The sequence below is a fragment of the Nipponia nippon genome, unplaced genomic scaffold, assembly GCF_047370975.1.
Source record: "Nipponia nippon isolate SJK-2023a ecotype South Korea unplaced genomic scaffold, ASM4737097v1 scaffold_1, whole genome shotgun sequence".
NCBI classification, from domain to species: domain Eukaryota; kingdom Metazoa; phylum Chordata; class Aves; order Pelecaniformes; family Threskiornithidae; genus Nipponia; species Nipponia nippon.
In genome coordinates this window covers 7,689,322-7,709,508 of record NW_028262290.1, presented here as the reverse complement: position 1 = coordinate 7,709,508, position 20,187 = coordinate 7,689,322, and the positions used below count along the sequence as shown (strand labels likewise).

General features: G+C 35.5%; 1 protein-coding gene across 5 annotated transcripts in view; it reads left to right on the top strand.

The window, feature by feature from the left end:
* KHDRBS3 (KH RNA binding domain containing, signal transduction associated 3) overlaps positions 1 to 20,187 on the top strand; it is a 113,837-nt gene that overhangs the window by 88,585 nt on the left and 5,065 nt on the right. For all 5 annotated transcript variants that reach the window (XR_015701369.1, XM_087744267.1, XM_087744192.1 and 2 more), the window contains 2 exons: positions 2,524 to 2,606; positions 17,127 to 17,185. Coding sequence is in view for 4 of the 5 variants with exons in the window: in XM_087744267.1 (XP_087600393.1) it covers positions 2,524 to 2,606; positions 17,127 to 17,185 (142 nt within the window). In the remaining variant the exon portion in view is untranslated. The remainder of the gene's footprint in view (positions 1 to 2,523; positions 2,607 to 17,126; positions 17,186 to 20,187) is intronic.

Sequence of the window (20,187 nt, the reverse complement as noted above, 5' to 3'; positions counted from 1 at the left end):
AAGTCTGTCTTGGTTTTACTGTAAACTTTTGGTTTTATAAATGTAAATACGGCAATAAAAAGGAAGAATTGCTCTATTTAAGCAGATTATAGTAATTGCAACAGCACAGGTTGATTTTTTTTTTTTAATGCTCAGTGACATGAATCCCACATATAAACTACAAACCAGGTATCTTTCCATTCAAAGCTTGTAAGAGCCACCTTCAACAATATAAAATGCAGGACTTAATTTCTGCGGTAGTCAATTTATTAACACACAAAATGGTGAACAGTGAGTTCTGGCAAAATTTCTCTGGAAGAGAAATGCTAATACTGTAAACACTTAAGTTGTCGTCTTCTGCTGGACATCTTGTTAACATAAGGCTCTTCCTATTTCAAATTTACTTTGTTCCTTTGTCTGCAAGAAGTCATAGATACACCGTAACTTCAGAGTAGTCTGTTTTCCCCTTCTCTTTCATGATCAATTGTTAGTAAAATTGTTAACATAAATGTGAAGAACAGGACTGATTGCTTAAGAATTCTCCAATGATTCCTTAGTGGCAAAGCTTTCCTAACATGTTAAAAGATTAATTTCAGTCTTCTGCTTTCATTTGTTGTCACTGCTGGGTGTGCTCGGTTTGAAGTCTGGGTGTCCCTCTTGGGGATGGCTGGTTCACAGTTGGGAGATTCTATGAGAGAAGACCAAATGTCATGTAAATGTTCTGGAACAGAGCAAGTAAGTTGGCTCAGACAGCTTCTGCTGTTGATCAATGTCTGTATTGTTAACAGATGTCTGTGCATTGCATCAATAAGTAATAAAGTGCTTGTTCATGATAACTGCCAGGAGGCAATGGTTTTGTGGGTTTAGTGTGTGGCTTATCAAGAAAAATCCATATCCATATCAGATGGGCAAAGAAAATGCTAAGACTCTTGTTTTAATTTTGAGTTTCAGGACAGTGAATTACTGAAAGAGAAAACAATGCATTTCCTCTTCAAGTGGGTCTGTTTATCCATGGATCTCGTCTCAACAGACAATTGGAAGAATCCTCGTTTCTCCTTCCAGACCTATGAATAGGCTGTCACTCATTTGTGCCTGCAATTATTCATAGAAACCCTTCTACTAATCACTGCTGGGAAACAATCATGTTCACTGATCTGGTGGTGGTGAAGCAATATTGATGTGCAGATTGCTTGGTTTTCCATATAAGCAGTTTCAAATGACTGGAAAAATGCTAAAAACTCTCTTAGCAAATTCAGTTTCCTATCAGTTGTTTTGAGGATGTCATTGGCTTCTGCTATAGAAAGCTTTCCTTACAATGTCTAGAAAGCTGTCAGATTCCAATCATTGGAGGTGTTTTCTACTAGAGCTGGACAATCCATCATTTGTCATCCCTACCTAATTGGTACTGCTAGTAGGTTTTGTTTTCTGTCATTATTGAAAGATTCTTAAAGATTCCTTTTCCTGGTAAAGAGTTTGTTCTTTCATGAGACTTTATCCTTACGTTGCCAGGGTTTGATACACACTTATTCAGAAAACACCATAGGCATCAGATGATGCCTGATTTTCATTTCTCTGGGTCCCTATAGCTTCAAAGTGTCTTCTCATTGGGTCATTTTCATCTGGGAAAACTGATCAAGATACCCTTAAATATCTATTGAGGTCTTTGCCATATTTGGATAGGATTTGGACATGAGAATTTCCTAGGAAGCAGTATAAAGGAAGGGCTGTTTCTACTTTTCATGTGTTTAGCTCAGTTAAGTTTATTATTGGATGAGACAATAAATTGGTGATAGTTCTTTGGATTTCTATAGTGCATCCTTCTCTGGGAAAACACAGCATCATTGTCACTTTTTATCTTAAACATCTGCATGGCTTCTAGCTGAAGTTAGTGGTTTGTTCAACTTGGTATTTAAATCCAGTGCTATTTTGGGAAGAGTGTTACTACAGTGTATACTTAAATAGTGTGGATAATGGGGGAGGAGGAAGAAATCCTTACTGTTTCTTAATGGATGCTAAACTCCCACAAGTTGAAGAGTATACAGAGGGCATTCAAACAAGTAAAACTGTCATTCTTACTAGTCTTACCTCTAGAGAATTACTTCTGTAGTCTACGTAGAATATTGAATTTATTGTCCAGAAATAAGCCAGCTACCTAAGTCATCTGCACAATATTTATTCAGATGTTTTGATTCCTGAGGTGCTTCCCACAGCTTTCTTGAAGATCAATAGCTCATTCATCTCAAATTCAAGTACACGGAGGTATGAAGCATTTGTACTGTCTGCAAAGGCCAGTGTTAAGTAATAAAATCTTTTCAAAACACATTGCCATTAGTTCAAAATACCTTTAAAGTAATTAGTCTGTGTGTGACCTCCTAAATGGAAGTAGTCTCTATTAATTTCATTAAGATCTTGCCATTTCATGGTGTACATGTGTCATATATATATGCATTTCAGGAGAGTATTGTCTTTCATATTTAGCAGCAGGTTACTACGTTTCTGGAATATTATTATGGCTAATATTACCTTTCTTTTATATCCTTTCAGGAGTATGATGATGGTTATGGAACTGCTTATGATGAACAAAGCTATGATTCCTATGATAACAGCTACAGCACTCAAGCACAAAGGTGAGTCTCCAGATCTGCTGTAACTACATTTGAAATATACTACAGTCGGAAAGTTAGTTTTACTTAAAGATTTTTTTCAATTTCATCTTAAACAGCAAAAATGTTGTAAGAGACTTATTAGAAATAACCCCCAGTGTTGCTTGTCTCTAGTATCACATAACTATAAAAGTGAAGTTATTGAGTGGTTGAAAAGAGGCAGAAATGAGAACTTAACAGAGTTCTAGTGATGACAAATAATAACTCAAAGTTTTCAAAAGTTCAGGAAATTCAGGAAAATTTATTCAGTTTCATTTTGGGAGGGAGTAAGGGCAGGGAGAGGAGAAAAAAACTTTATAGAAGTTATTAAATTATCTGAAACACAGAGCTGATTGCATTTTCTTACTTAAACATGGTTATATTCCAGTATTTTACCTTTATTTGGCTGTAAAAAATAGTAGTACACAGTTTTACTCCTTTGTGGAATTGTCTTTGACAAATTTGAATCTCTTGCCATTTGTGTTCCTTCCCTCACTTCATTCTCAACAGTATTTTTAAGCACTTCTGATTTATTTCCTTAAAATTTTGCTTTCTTCAAAGGAGTTGCTATTTGAAAAGTCCATGAATTACAAGGAATACTAATGTGTCCCAATGACGGGGAAAAATGCTATGAAGTACAAACTACTTCTATTAGGTGGTAGTTTGAATTTAATGGCAAATATCACATGACACATTATTTAGCAGCTTGTCCGTTACATACTTCTAATGTGCATGTCTGGAAGGGGACCTTCTGTGCACCTTTTACTGAGTTATAATTTATTCTCACTCTTTTTCTCTTAGACCAAGCGCTCATAGGTCAGTAGTAGATCAGTAGTACATTTTGTAATGTTATTGACAATTTCTTGAGACTTTTATGGGAATAAACTTAAAATGATTGAAACAAAAATGTTGAGAAAATTGTAAAATAAAACTAAATAAAATGCTCTAGTTCTGCATTACTGCTTTGGTTATTTGGGGTGATTAGAGCTTCAAACCTTGCCCTGTTGGAAGAAGAAAACAGTAGGAAAGGGAGATATTGGTGGATATTGTGATGTTGATAAATACTGATTAGACTGTTTTACCTTCTGCTAAATATTTAAGACTTTTTTTTACAATGTAGCCTTATCTGAAATAGTACAGAACTGTTCACAGCAAAGTTGGGAACAAGCTGTTTACACCTGACATCTGCTCTGCCGTAGTATTGACTCACCCAACTTGTAAGCTATTGAAAATTGATAAAAATAATATGACTTAAGAAACCAGCAGTGTAGGACCTTCAAAATATGAGGCTCTGTAGGATGTTACATTTAGAGAGCAGCTGCTGGTAATGGATTTTTTTCCAAAAAGAAAATTACCAAAATAGTCCTCAACTTTTATGTTAGTAATTCTGTTCTGTTTTACTGCTGCTAGTGTTGGTAAATGGGTTTATTGCACACAAACATTTGGATTTCATTACAAAGTTATTTGCCTGAGCCAAAACTAAACATTACTTGGATTTGATATTTTTTTCCACGTTAAGAACGTTTTCACTAAGATTTTTTCCTTTGAACTAAAATTAGCAAAAAGCAAATCTCGCAAGAAATGAAATTGCTATTCTAAAGGACCAATACATAAGAATATATATAATATTCTTAGATATAATAGGTTATGCTTAGCCCAGTCTGGAAGGAGATACTTCATAAAATGATTGCTCTGCTGTGTATTTCACCTGTAGTTTCACGATACATATACTGCTAGATTTTGTTGAATTCATTATCTTCTGAATGATTACTTCATTTCCCCCCCTAATTTTATTAAGTGCTGCATGGTAAGAGAAAACAAGAAATTATTCACTTGTATGTTTCTCACGGGGTATCAACACTCGTTTTCTGGCATATTTTCTGGCTTGGCTTGACAAAAGATTTTTAGGATTGTATTGGCAGGCAAAAAGTAATAGCTATAAACAGCCATCTGAGATACCTAGAACAGCATTCCTATCTTTAATCTGATTATCAAATAGTAGCCCGTATTGCAAAATGTCATTTTGTAACCACTAAGAGATACTTATCATATTTAGGTGCATAACAATGTCCTTACATTGAAGGAAATTGGGGAAAAGTGTACTGTTTTCATAGTGGAGCCTTATATCATTCTTGGTGTTTTGCCCTCATAAAGCAATGGAAAGAAAATACATTTGCTCATAGAAGGCATTCACAGGTTTAACACGCATCATTTAGTGACTAGCATGTGCAAATAACTTTCCCTCTTTCCTTTTGTAAGTTGAAAGCAGTAATCTTAAAGTAATAGTATTTCTAGTATGTCTTCTGATATTAATTTCTCTAGAAGATAGTGATATTAACGATATGGTGCATTAAAGAAAAAATTTGAGAAATAGCTTGTAAACTGAAAAGATGGGTTTGCTCATTAAACTATTTGCAGTAGTTTTTCAGTATATGAACCCTCTTCCTGCACCTCATCAAAACTCGGTTAATGTTCACAAGTGTACTTTGCATGTACAACGTACGTGTGTGATTCAGTGGAGGCAGTTGAAATACTAATTTTGTTTTAGAAGTTTTTGCTTATTTTAGTGATTCCTCTGTTAAAGATGGAAATTCTCCTAATTTGACCATTCAGCATGACTCTCCTTTATTGCTTTTAATGTTGATGTTTCTAGTGTATTTCCCAGAAATGGCCAAATCTGAGATGTGGTAGGATGGGTGATATACAGTATGCTATTCTTCATATCTGAATATTTCCGTGTGCATTAAGGTAGTTGAGATTTTTGCATGCCTCTGCAAATAATTCTTCCTTTCTATAACCTAGCTGCTACCAAATCATGTGTGTTTAAAAGTTCAATGGCATTTTATTTGATGTTGTATGAGACTGTATCCGTGCTTGTGCTGGCAATCTGAAGCTTTAGTTAAAACCTGTCACAGCACTAATAAGGAGAGAAACATCAGCATTTTCTTCAAGTTCTCATCTATCTTAATGCCCTGTAATCCTCTAAAAAACAGTTTTCCTTTAAAATATTTTATTATCCACAGTTGTTTGTTCGTGCAACGAAGCCCCAAATAGTGCTTCAGGATGTCTTTTAAGAGAATTATTTTTTATGGTCAAAAAGACTTAAAAACTATCCCTTGGAGCTATACTGAGCTTGACTAGATATCTTAACTGATTTTTAGAAGAGATGTGACTATATGTGTAGTTTTTTGCAGAGGATTGTTAGATGATATTTTTCTAGTATAACCTGGGATGGTTAATCAACTGGGCTGTTCAGTATTGTTATAAAAAACCAAAGCAACCTAAAATTAATTTAACAAAATATTTCTCAATTTCTGAAAATCAGACTAGGAAATACTTAAAGCAGCCAAGACAGTTTTACCTTAATAGAGCATAATGAACACTGTCAAGAGCTATGATCATTTATGGTCGATACCCGATGCCTAGCTAAGGAGAGCAGCAAGACTAGGCTGAATGTCACTGTGTCTTGCAGATCAGATTTTACATTATGCAATCAGTAATTCCTTCATAAAATTTCTTCTATATATGTATGTAGTAGTTTAACATGTGTGGTTGTATGCCAAAAACCTTTTTGGGATCTTATGGTTGAACTTGAGTTATAAGTGTGAAACGCCGTGCTCGTGACTGCCAGCGCTGATTTTTTCTTATGTCAGATTTGTCAGCTCCACTCACTAGCGCATATGCGTGCTTACTTACACAACCAAGCTGACTCTTAAAGGACTTCTCCAAATCTGCCTAGACCTGTAATCCTTTACTTGGATTTATTGCAGAAAGTAGTGGGTGTTTTTAATGGCCTAATGTTAATGCTAGACCAATTTTATTATGAAAACTCAGGAGAATATTGTGGAGGAAGCAGGAGCACTTAGTTGGGTCTTTATTTAAATTTGTAGATCAATTTAAACGTTTTCAGCATGAAGAAAAATTCTGTTTATTTTAAATCTCTGAAATACGTTTCAAATTGAGCAAAAGTGGTTTTGTCCCTTAGTGGCTCCATACGTGATCTGCACAAGTGTTTGCGAAGACAATAATAGGGCAAAGGGAAATGGATGCTAATAAATCAATTGGCACTGTCAGTTCCCTGTTTAATGTTCTCTAGAATACGTAAGATTTATCACTGAGGAATTGTAGAATAATGGTGGTGTATGGAAACAAAGTCCACCAGGGAGATGTACTACATCATTCGGATTTAGCGCTGCCATCTGCTTAATAGCATTGAGATGACTACAGAGGTACTTATGATCAACCATTCAGAGCAGTGACAGATGCTGCAGAGAGTTAACATGCCAGAGAATGAGGTTTGTTACTAAAATTCAGATTATGTGACAAGGTTGCTGAGAAAGGGGGCTGGGTTTGTTACCTCTCCAACAGCATTAAAGGTTTACTGTGTGCTTTTAAGTTTACTATCAAGAGAGAATGGCTAACACAGTTACTGTAGTACAGAAAAATGTGGAGAACCCCATCTGTTTGCTTCATGGCACTCAGAAGTTTGAAATAACTTCTTTAGGCTTGTCTGCTAGTATTTAAAACTGGATACGACTTTTCCTGAAAAAAAAACCAAACCACCCTGCTTTTACCTAGTGTTATTGTTTGTTTGTTTGGTTTTTTTACCTACAACAGAGATCAGCAGTCTCAACTGTAAAAGGAATAGTTTGTATAACTGTATGCCTGTGTCTGTTTAGGGGCAAAAATAAGTCATTCATGTAGTACTGCAGTCATTTTGTGTTTAATTAGAACTTATAATTTAAAAGCTGGCTTAGGTCTTTAGTCTTGGTGATCTCACCTTTACTCCGTTGCAGGAGAAATTAATCTAAACACTGATATAAAGGGGAAATATTAGGACTTAAGGTAATTGCTGACACTGTCTACAGTTTTCTGCAATGTTTTCTGGTTTCTGCACTTACTAATGCTCTAGATTTCTCTTGGCAACAACCATTGTGCCATTGGCTTAAATGTAGTGTTTCTCAGTTGCTCTTCTTGCATATCTAACAATAATTGTTACCATGTCCAGTTATACCACAATGTGATACATTCAAATACCTGTAAGTTGCCTGTAGACCTTAGAGCCATCCAGTCAAGCTAATCTGAATTGAAGGAATTGGCAAATTCTCTTTAGTATACCTGTGTTTTGTTCAGTGCCTGTAGTTCATGAGTTTATTGGTTAATGTGTTGGGAAGTGAGAAGTACGTGCTGCAACTTTATTTTAAATTATTTATGTAAAAGCATGAAAAGATAACTGCCCATGTGGTAATTCCTAAGCATGTTAAAAACCCAGTGATATGAATGCCATGCAGGGAGGCCTTATTCTTTGCTGTTCGTTTCGATGATGATTGATTCCAGACATAAAATTTCTTTAAAGTAGGAAAGACTATGCAAAAAGACCCAGTGGTTTAAAAGGTTTGAGGAAATTTGTTTTGTAGCTTGTGGTAGTTACTTAAGAACTAAGTAACTGGATATCGGGTTGAAAAGAGGACTGAAAAAACCCACCTTGAAATCCAGCAGTGGCCATTGTTCAACAGGTGCCTAAATAATACAAATGAATTGGTTTGCTGAAATCCTTTAAAAGTCTAAATCCCTGATTTTGTGCCACTCCAGAAGCACCTTAGTTTTGAGAAGCTGATTCCTAGTATGTAGTTCTTCGTAAGACCTTCCCCATTTTCCACTAGAACTTAAATTTTCAGGTGTATTCCGAAACTGTGCTTGGTAGTCATACAAAAGATGACAACATTGTTGTTTATAAGAGGAGGATTTTCATGAAGAGCTGAGCGTATGGATTTGAAATTGGCTTATGGAGGTGTTGCTATTGGTATTTGAAAGTTAATTGCTAACATTTTGTTTGTGATGCTCAGTGTTTTAAATTTACATTGTTAAGTTTGTCAGCAATCATGAATTTCCAGGGTGTATAAATATGCATTATATGCAAAACAGTGTCTGTTACTGTAGCTTTTCAAGAAGTAATTCTCTGGATTTTAATGCTAGTAGCTGTTTGTATTTCATGCTCTGACTTACAAATCAAATCAATCCACATCCGTTTGATTTCTGGGGATAGTGCAAATGGCTAGTATTTTGCAGTTGTTGCTTATGAACACCTGGTATGTCCGAGCTTATTGGAGGTTATAATTCTGCACAAATAAAGCCTCAAAAGCATTAGCATAAACAATCTAATGTGTCTTTTAACTGAAAATCCCCGCCATGTGGTTTCCTGCTTAATTTTTACGCTCATATTATTGGAACAGATTATTTTCTGCAGTTTTCCAGACCTAGTTCTTCAGGTTGAGATAGGTCGTTTTCCTTTTTTGTTACCTGCTAAAATGTGACAAGATAAAATATTCAGAAGTATCTCAATAGCACAGATAGTTTTATTTGTGAGTCTAGCGTACATGCTTTTTTTTTAAATTGGTTTACAGAAATCTAGTCTGAAACCTCAGTAAACAGGAATGAGACTAAGGCAATGCAAGTGTAATGATGGAAAAAACTTATCTTTAAAGGAAAAAGTAGTCTTAACACAAATATACCACATACTGCACTCATAAAATTGGAAAAGGTTTTTAGAATCCGCGTCATATTGACATTAGTAGATTGGGTCGCTATTTGGGAAATGTTAGGATTACTTTTAATTTGTACTAATTATACTTAGTAAAATGATACAAAAAATAATTCTGGTTTTCTTCATGGCTTTGCTATTAAACTTAACTATGACTATGCCTCAATGTTTAGAAAACAAGTGAAAATGCATTTAAAAATAAATTGAGACCTGTTGGAGAAAACTTAGAGGTGTTATAGTAGTACAAAAAGTAGTAACATGAAATTTTCAATATTTGATGAATCCAAAAAAGGAATTATTTCATGAAATTAGATTATTCATCTCGCGTGATTGGTTTAATTTTACTTAGGTGATTGTACAGCATCTTAAACCGGGTGCTTGAATTACTGCAATATAATTATAAGAGGATGAGTATTTGGTAGCATTTAGGATTTTTGTGCTTGACTGATTACATAGGTGAAAACATGAGAAATGGATAGGTCAAATAAGATCTTTTAAGAAGTCCTTAATAGAAAGAAAAACTCATTAACAGTGACTATTTTTGAAACATTAAATGCTATATTGTAGTTATAGTAACTTGTAGAAATAGTCATAGTTTAAAAATAATTATATGACGGCTTCAATTTAATTACAGTATGTTTTCAAAAAAAAAAGGTACTTTAATCTTGGATGATGGAGGTAACGAAGGAGAGTATCCAGTTGCTAGGCCTCAGCAGGATGCTGCAGCAGCACTGCTAGATATATTGTCTCTGGAGACAGAACTTGGATAATCAGGCTTCCAAATCTTACAGATTAAAGTTATTCATTTAGAAATAACTTTCCAAATATCTTACATAATAAACTTTCTACCAGTTTCATTAAGAGATACCACGATAAGGAAGAGAGACTACATAGTCTTTCGATGACTAGAGAAAGGACATCATAAATTCATGCTTGCAGTAGACAGTGAAGAATATATATAAGGAAGATTTCTTTTCCGCGGTGTGGAGTGGAGGAGGAACTTCACTGGAAACTCACACTTTCTTGGAAGCCAATGTCTATTAGTTGAATGAGAGAGGCATGAGAAATCAGGCTTCATCAGTTCAGAACATATTTTTGTCACAGAACACATTTTTGTAGATGAAGATTTGACACTGTTTTGCTGGTTGGCAGTCAACATACTGTGTCTGCTTACTAGCAGTAACTGAAAATTGCAGTTTTTTCTCTTAGACTATCCTGTAGTATTTGGTTTGCTTTCAGGGGAAGAAAAATCTTACTACTTTCTGGTTGGTAAGGAAATACCTATTTAATTGGGCAACTTTAGAAAAGAGAGATGGTTGCAGGAAAACTTTAAATTGGTCTTATGTGTTTCTGCTACTTGTATTTTATTTTAGAAGAAATACTGAGACCTGTAAATTGTGCTTTTAAGCACAATTTTGGCGTCATTCAGTTGACAGATGATGAAAAGTACAGTTTAGTAACCATCAGAATTTGAGGTTTATTGTGGTGCAATTGTCAGGTGCAATGTCCTTGGAACATACATGTTAATAAAAGTAGTAGAGCCCACATAAGCCCAGCAAACAAGTCTTAGCAGTTAAGTGGATTGAATTATCTTTAACACAAGGGGAAGAGGTCTGCCTTATTGTACTTGGAGAGGCAAGGCTTGAACCCTGCATGTGTAAGGGGTATTAGAAAAGCACTGAAAAGATCTCAGACATGATAATACATTGCTTTTAAGTTCTGTCAGATGCTTATCATTATGCAGCCCTGAAAACAGTTAAATACAATCTCTTTAACCAAATATATTCCTTGATGGCATTTTTATTATTTTTGAATTGTAATCATAAAAATGGGATGGAATGATATTTTTTTCCCAAATGTTCTTCTATTTCAACTGATGAGTAAAGGTAGCAAATTTATAGGAAACTGATGAAAGTTGTACTATTCTTTCAATAAATTAGAAAGACAAAAAGGTATGATGTATATCTTGCTGAGTAGTATTTGTAATGACAGAATGGTGACATATCGTCTGTGCAGTTTTTGTGGAAGCTGACGTATTAGAGGCAGTATTGTCTTGTACTCCAATCTGTGAAAAGTAACGTCATCTTGATCTTTAACAACATCTTATGTAGGATGTTGTTAAGGGATTTCAAGAGGGATATCAAAAGGGATAACCAAGAATTAATGCAATAATACCCACAGCTCTTTGCAGTATAGCAATGGATAGTCTAAAGATTTTGACTGATACCTGTCAGATCTTCATTATTCTCTGCTGTTTCCAGTGTCCTGAGTAGTCTTGTCTGTCTGGAGGGAAAGGGAAAAAACACATCCTTTTCCAATGTTAATGTTCATGTTGGTTCACATCTCTGTTCTCCATTTAGCAGTTGGAACACATTTGGTACACGCCTGGATAGTTTAAGACTTCCAGTTTAGTTTCCTCTGATAGCAGTCTAGTTCACTTCCCCCCAAACTGCTTTGCAAACCAGAGAAATGTGATGTGGGGATGGCTGGGGCTTGGTTCTAATTCACAGGCCAAACCAAAATGCTGATGTTTACACAGCCTGAATTTTTAGGTTTTTTTTCTGCTGGTGCTTTCTTGTTTGATGTAATGAATTTGACATTTAGCATTTCTCATGTTTAGGAATGGATTGTTGCTGTATTCTATTCATAGTTTCAATGTAAAGCTATAGGTCCCTGCTGCTGCCGTTCCCAAAAGGAAGCCTTATTTGTGCTGTGTGCTTCAGTCACCTCTGCTACTTGCCATTTACCTTTTGTGTTTTGAGAGATAGGACATGAGAGTGGAGTTGAGGGGAAAAAAAGACTGAGTTCACAGACAGCAATAACTGGACATTTCAGATGGTAAAACTGTTAGCTTTAGGGAAATGTGTAGTGGTCTGCTAGAAATATGTAGATAGACATAGTTACGTGCCTGGTAGGTAGCGCCACAATGCAGATGCCTCTGAGGGCATTTCACTGTTCTACAGAAGTTAAATTTATTACAATCTCCACCATAAAAAGTAATTTCTAAATAGTGATAGCTAAGGGAATCCTTGAGGGGGCACTCTGGTCATCTTGTAGGATTATAGGAAATGATTTGCTATTTGTATTATCCATATGAGAGTACAATAGGATATTTAAGGAAGATTGCATCATTTTTTGTATTTTATAAAGCTTTCACATACAGGTCTTAGTTGTTTTCTGAGATCATTATGTTTTACTGACATAAACTGAGATGCAGGGATTGAGAGTATGTACGAAAAACTTCTGCTAAGAAGTGGCAGAACTGGGCATTAAATAAAAATCTATCTGCAAGATGCAAGAAAAAATGTGGGTCTCCTCTTGATATCGTGGTTTTATGCTGTAAGCTGGGTTACAGAATATGGTGTTCTGATGATTCACAGAAGCATTAAGAACAGATACTCCACTCCATGTTCAAGACAATTGTGGCTTCGCTACAGTGATTGTTGTCTTGACAATAACGTTTGGGACACTTTTCTTCCTTTTTACTGTTGACGGATGCCTTTTGATATAAGAAGCAGCTGAGTGTGGAGATCTGGTAGGAATGACAAAAAGAGGCTTGTCCATGTGGGAAAGTTCTGTTCGGATGTGATCATATCGTCAGGATCTGTCATATAAGGCCCCTTGCTAGAGAGATTCTCATTTGTTCTTTCTACTTTGCTGTTCTATGTGACCTCTGTGTAGAAGGACAAAGGTGACACGTGTGAAGCTAATCTTAACAGAAGAGGAACCCTTTGTGTTTCGAAGGGTTTTTTTGGTCGCTGTCTGAAACTGCCTTGGCTTCTGTCTACAGGGATCAGTCCCAAAGTAACTTATGATACCAATGTGCAAAAGAAAAAGCAGAATTTTTTTTTTTCATTTTTTCCATAGTAAGCGTTACTAGAAGCTGAACTGGTTGCAAAAGCTGTTTTTCATCACTGAAGAGCAAGAAATTTTCAGTTCACTCAGTGCTTAAACCCAGTAACCAGGCTTGTCAGTGCTTAAGTCTGGGCGTTTCCAGTAAACTAGAAGCTTTCAATCGGAGACCTTTTACTCTCCCCTTAGCAATCAGGCTCCCTGCCATACTACTTTTCTTTCAAACACAGGAATGGCATAATGGTGATTCTAACAGATGCCTCTATCAAATCTAAAGAGCCATGGCAATTGTATTCGTTAATCACAATATACTTTGACTACCTTTATGCATTTTTTTGAAATACTACAGAACACTTGCACTGTGTAGTTAACATGCCTGTTCTAGGATTGTCACAAAAATAGCTTAATGACCTATTCTGATATCTTCATGAGTGTTAGGTTGAAACTCTACTGTTCTGTTGGTATCTGTCCCAAGAGAATATTCCAACATCTAGACAGAATAAGCTAATAGTTAACATAGTATAAAAGGGAAGAGTTCCTTAAGAGTTAATCATCATGTGAAGAGCAGTTACTGTTATTTGGTTTTTCTATAAAGATTTGTTCTCCTATTATGGTTCATCAAGATATTTTCAGAAACAATCAGCTTAGCAGAAAAGCCTGAGAAATTCAGATCATATTCCACAAGACCTCTGAAGGCTTATGTTGAATACCTCTAAATTAAAGTGTTTTAAGACACATCTCACAGCACAGTCATTCTGGAAAAATGGCAGGAAGCTTCCCAGTCCTCTCTTTTACTAGATAAAAAGAAAAAATCCTCTAAGGCTTTACTTCATCAGTGATGCAGTGCAAAAATCTGAGGTTGCTCTTGTCTATCTCAGGCTGTTTCTTGAACAGAGAAAACAGGCACTTCCCCTGGCCTTGTTTAAACTACTTAAGCCTCACTTCACACTTCCTTTAAGCATTGTAGGATTAATGCCCAGCCCTCAGCAATTACAAGTGAGATACTTCTTAAATTTGTTGTTTGCTAATCCTTCTATACCATTAGGTCGTTCCAAGTTCTTATGTTGATGTGGAAAATCAAAGCTTTTTTTTTTTTCCCTCTCCATCTCTGTCTTCTCTCTTGTCAGCCCAAAGACATTGTGCTGGAATGGGAATACAAAAGAAGTTAAATATAACTAGATGTAAGCAAGGGCTCTGTATGTACAAAAGATCTGATTCACAGCTGATACTCCACTGTTGATTGCAGTTCTACTGTTTACTTGATGGTTAGGAAAATGCTTTAAACCTCTCCTGACTATGCCATGTAATGCAATTGTCCATCTACAAAGTAGACATCACAGAATTTTCAGGTACTGCCCCCATCTGCTGCTAGGGAGAAACGACTTGCAGACAGCTGGAGAAGTAAGGAAAAATTAAGAAAAAAAAATTGAAGAAAATGGCTTCAAGAAGACATTTCACATCTTAAAACCTATGAACTTAAAGCAGACTTGGTTTAGTCTTGCTGGGTTAAAAAGGAAGGGATCCATGGTATGTTTTTACCTTGTTCTGAAAGGAGGGAGGCGCATGAGGTGAAAAAGAAAAACACATTTTGTGTTTTTGTTTTCCTTTCTACAAGAGGAAATGAAAGGAATAGGAAGAAAAGGGTTTCCCTTCCAGAATAAATCCCTTAAAGGGAAATATAGAGTTTGAATAGTCTTCAGTCAGAATGCTGAGATACCAGAGAACATATATAAAAAAAGGTATAAATGTCAAGGATGCTTTTAAAACAAAAATTGACATCATACCTTCTGTCCAGAGGAAGAATTATTTAATATAGCTACTTAATTCCCCACAATAGAATTGACTTCCACTCTCTCAGCTAATGAGTTCAAATATACAGTTTACAAAAGTTTGATATTGCAGGTTCCTTTGACTAGGTTTCCTTTTAGTAGGTGATTGCTTTGAAGAAAATGTAGTTCTGTAAGCTGTAACTTCATATACAGTACTAGATTGTTCTGTAATTCCTCCCCAAAAAACTCAGATATCTTGGGTTTGGCTGCGAACTTCATGGGCTATTCAGACTGTTACAGGTGAAACAAAATAATCTTTTTAATGTTTTCTCTTTTACCCAGAACTCCATCTGTATGTGCCCTTTTCCTTGGGTCATAGTCTTTAAGTTGTCTTATCTGAAGTTTTGCATTTGTTTAACATACGGTTGAATTGAGAGAGTGCTGGCATTGTTCATAGAGCACAAATGAAAGTGGTCAGAGTAGAGAGTATTGAATTGGACTAGGCAACATTACTTCACATTATAACTTGCACTTTTTGGAAAGATTATTAATTTTGATGGGTCATGATATACTTTCAGTATAACTAAAAGATTTTTCCTCTCTGTGTATTCATTTTGCAATTTATATGCTGTAAAATGAGTCTTTTTTTGTTTAATAGATATTTTAGGTCTATGAAATGAAACTCTGCAAAAGTCATTCTGACAGGATTGACAGATGTGGGGATAGGGCTCAGCTGCTATAGGCTTCTAAACTTGATGACAGCCTTAAAATAAATATCAAGTACTGTGTGGAAGGATAGTTGAATGTCAGTTTTAAGTTGTCAAAATAAAGACTGTTTTATCACTGGCTGCTGCAGGGCAAAATTATGTTATTTCTTCTTTCAAACTTTGTCCTTGTTATTCTGGGGTCCTCATCGCATGGACTGACAAACCATAGATAACGTTTAGGTTGTATACAGCTACTTCTTTGTGGGTATTCATAGTGCGTTCTGGTTAAGGTTTTGTTTAGGAAGCCTTATACTAGCAATAACAGATACTCATCCACACTTTTTAGATATGCATTTGCACACACCAGAACTGTATTATTTCTGGCCTGGATTATTTTGTGGTATTTAAAACTTTTTAGTTAAGAAACAAAACAACAACAAAAACCCTAAACCACAAACAACCCAAACACAGCAAATGATCTTTATCTTGTGTCAGTTTAGAAGTGATTGTGATGTGTTATTTGTACATAAATGCTTTACCTGCTAATGCATGTTAAGGCTATAAATTGCCTTTTCTCTCTGGTTTTTCTTTTGTTAGCAATCAATCTAATGTTAGAAACATTTTGTCAATATTAGTAATTACTTGCTAGTGGACATATATTACAGTGATTTCCTTCTCACCGAGAACGTAATGACTTGGTAGCATCAGTTTGTATTTTCCAAATATCATCAGCCCTGGGTCTGGCTGGTTTAGAAAGAAAAAGAAAGAAATAATTAAGAGACTTGCTTTTGATGCCCTACAAACATGTCTAATAGACTTTTGTTCTGTCAGTTATATAAAAGACTATACATAGCTATACTTCTATGATATATGAAAGCATAATGGAAAAGTAGTATATACTAAGGGTTGTCCCTCAGTTTCCATTCAGTGGTCTTAATACAAATAGAAATGCCATTATGAAATGGAAGACTGTTTTAGGCCATGGTTATGGTATTCATGAATACTTTTGAATCCTAATGACTGCAGATTTCTGCTTTTAACTTTGAAGTTCCTGTTGTTCTTTCTTGTCTGCCTATTAAAATGATAGCATTTGCATATGTGTACATTTATCTTGTTTTGAAGACACTGGAACCTGTACACGTATAGAAACTATATAACCCTCTGTTGAACATGTTGCTTGTCCTTTGCATTTTTATCAGTGAATTTAAAGATGCAAAGACAAAATGCTAGGCAACAGTAGATAATGAAGTTTGTAAGACAAAGGAGTTAGGTTCAGTACCTATACCTCCTACTCTTCTTTTATTGGGACTCATAAGATCTTCAACCTTCCTGCCTATAAGTATAATTATAAATATAAAATTTGCACATCCATATTTAACACTGTGGACAAGGGGCTCAATGATGAAAAAAATCTTAAATGGAAGTAAATAGGGTTTATTTTCTCTTCTTATTAATGAACAAACAAGACCTAAGCTGCCATTGTCACATGAATGCTTACTTTTCTTACCTTAGGGTATGTCTACATCCTTCAAGCTTTCTTCTTTTCAAAGGTAGAATGTGTAATGATAAACATGACTCCTTAAAATGTAACTGCTTTGTTGTTGTTTCTTCTTCCTACTCCCCTCCTCCCGTACAGTGGAGCAGATTACTATGACTATGGCCATGGACTGAGTGAAGAAACATACGACTCTTATGGTGAGTAGCTTTATAAGCTGAATGACTATGGTAGTAGGCTCTTGAAAAAACATAATCAAAGAAGAATTTCCGTAAGGCAAGCTTCAGTTCTGCAGTGGGTAACAGCTGTTCAGGGATTCCTGCGCTGTCACAGAGCTCCTCATGTGGTTATTGAGAAAAATACTGAAGGAGGTTTTTGTGGTATGTTAGCTAACATAGTCATGTGAAAAATAAAATCTAAATCATGCTGCAAGTACCCTTTTCATGTCACATTCAAAGACATTTAAGGAAAAAAAATGGGGGCGTAGGACCTTTTTTCAGGAGCTGTTTGCAGCTGAAAGCAAATGCTTCCAGTGTGGCACAACTGGCATTGAAACTTGATACAAGGTAAGAATATGCTGAAGTTCTCAGCTGAATCAGGGCCTAATTGAGTGCATTTTAGACTTTTATGGTCTTTTTGTATTAGTTCATTTTCATGCATCAGTCTTGTGAAATCAAGCAGGGAGTCGTTATGTAAAGTTTATGAAAGTAGTTTAGGTAGCTAATAGACATGAGGGCAGTGGGTTACTCATGGAGACAAAACAATGTGTAATGAAGCAAAAAACATATGCTAGTGGTAAAGATCACATTTTTTTAAGCTAGAAGTGTGGTAGTGACAGGTTTAATTAAAGAAATCTGTTCCGGATTAGAAGCATAAAGCATGTTAAAAGGCACCTTTGCTTAAGGGATAAATGGTAAATCTCTGGCTAGAGATCAGAGAAATATAATCTAGATCACTCAAATCTCAAACATTTGAGGATTGTTAGTAACTAGTGTAAAAGAGTTGTGATTCTGGGTAATGGATGCTTCAGTGCTGTACTTAAAATTTTCCATGGTGTATTTCTTGAACTCCATTTGGAAGTGCTTCCTGCTGAAAACTGAAACGGCCTCAACTAAGTTGTTGTGATAAATGCACCTAATACGGAAGTTTGCTCAATGTCATCTGCTTAAACTAATTATTTTGCTTAAGAGGAAAGTCAGTTCATCAAAAGAAGAGGTTGCTTGAAATTCCTCTGTCCCCTAGCACTTTCAATTGGTCTTGGTAGATGTATAGCTTAAATCTTTATTTCAACATTAAAATAAACTGTTTGCCATTATAAGCCTGATATTTCTAAGACTATTTCATGAATGCAAAATTGATGGTGGGAGAAAAAATATATGAAACTGCTTAATGTAGATAGAGTTGACTGATGGGGAAAAATGTGGATTGCAGTATTTAAGGAGGAAAATATGGGGGTTTCATTGCTTTTGCATTTAAAATTGGTTTTCTGTTTATCAAAGCACAGCCACTCAGAATATTAAGTGATGTATTTACTCAAGTTAAGAGGAAAACTATAAATACCTTGAAGAATGATTATGGGTTACAGCCACTGAAGTTTTTGCACATACAAAAAAAGTCATACACTTTGTTTCTTAACTAGCTGACCCTCAAGTACATCCTTAATTGCAGAGTTAGATACTAATAATCATCCTTACAGTATGTAAAAAACATTAGGTGCCTTGGACTAAAATTCGTAAGACCTCATAGTGAGCAGATAGTTGCTGAGTGCTGGCCAGGAGGAAACAGTTTCCCAGGAAGTACCCAAACTTGTCCTCCTCTGAGAAGCTCAGGTGCCGATTCAGAGGATGTAGGAAGAATATCAGTATTTTTAGCATTCGAAGCCCTGACTGGCACCAAATTGAAACCTGATGAAAAGGTGACTGTTTACCCTACTGATTTGACCAATTGCTTCAAAATAAGCAAATATTCCCCTTAAACTGTAACCAAGGCTGCTTTTTACATTTAAACAGTTCTTTGCAATGGTGCTTAAAAGCTAGGATATTTTTAAACCTAACCCCTCAGCCAGCTGCCTTTACTGTTAGGCTAGGGTTCTTTTCCTTGCTTAATATAAGCCTTGCTTTCTGTGTGATGAAGAAGCACAAGAGGTTGCTTCTCCTGTATGTTATTCTGTTATCAGATTCCTGTGGAACTTGCCTGAGTTGAGTTTAATTCTTTCAGCCTTACACCAAATTTGAATTTGTTCCTTTTACCTCCTAGGCAAATGTTCTGACCACCTAGGTATGATATATAACCTAGGCTCTGCAGGCAACCACCTAAATTTTTAAAAGTAAAGTAGCTAGGATGAGACTTCTATGAGAGATAGTGAAGTTGGACCCTTGACTTATGGAATTCTTGTCACCTGATTTCAGATATCTACTGTTTGAGGAAGTTACCGTACCATTCCAAGTAGTACAGGGTTTCTTTGACTGTTACTTTTATTTTTTATTTTTTATTTTTTATTTTTTTTTAATTGACTAGAAAGACAGGTAAAGTGATGCCTACATTTTAGATTACCATACCTAGTCATTTGGATTCCACCCTTATTTTCTGATTGCATTGGGTTCACTTGGACATGTCTCTGCTTAAGGAAATTCTCCAAAAATAGATATGGAAGCACGTACACTGTTTTCGGCTGTGTTTGCTTTTTGGATTTTTTGTTTGTTTGTTTTTTCTCTCAGGGGCAGTACTCTGATTTGTTTACTTGATTAAAGTGTACCTAAGTACTGTTTCATTATAGTCTGCATTTGATCCTGTGTCTTCTCTTTTGTTGTAGATGTCTGGCGCAGTAGGTCTGATTCTCGTTTATTAAGACAATACTTTGCTACCTTTTGTTAATATTTATTACTACTAAAATGTGGTAGGATTATGAAGCATTAAATATAGCACAAGCTTTTCACAAACTTAGTTTGTTGTCAAAATTCAAACAGGCAACCTCCCTTGCCCTTTTAAATTTTTTTATAATCTGCCTTCCTATTTCTTGCATTTTAGAGGAAGTATATGTTTACAGTAAAGTTCAATATTACCCCTAGATTATTAGAAGCCACAGGTGTTTGTAGTGATACTTGAGGCTTTTCACTATTGGATTGCATATTTGAATTAATCCTAAATTGGTACTGATGTAAAGAAACTTATTTCTGAGGGTAGCTTATTTGCTTATACATAA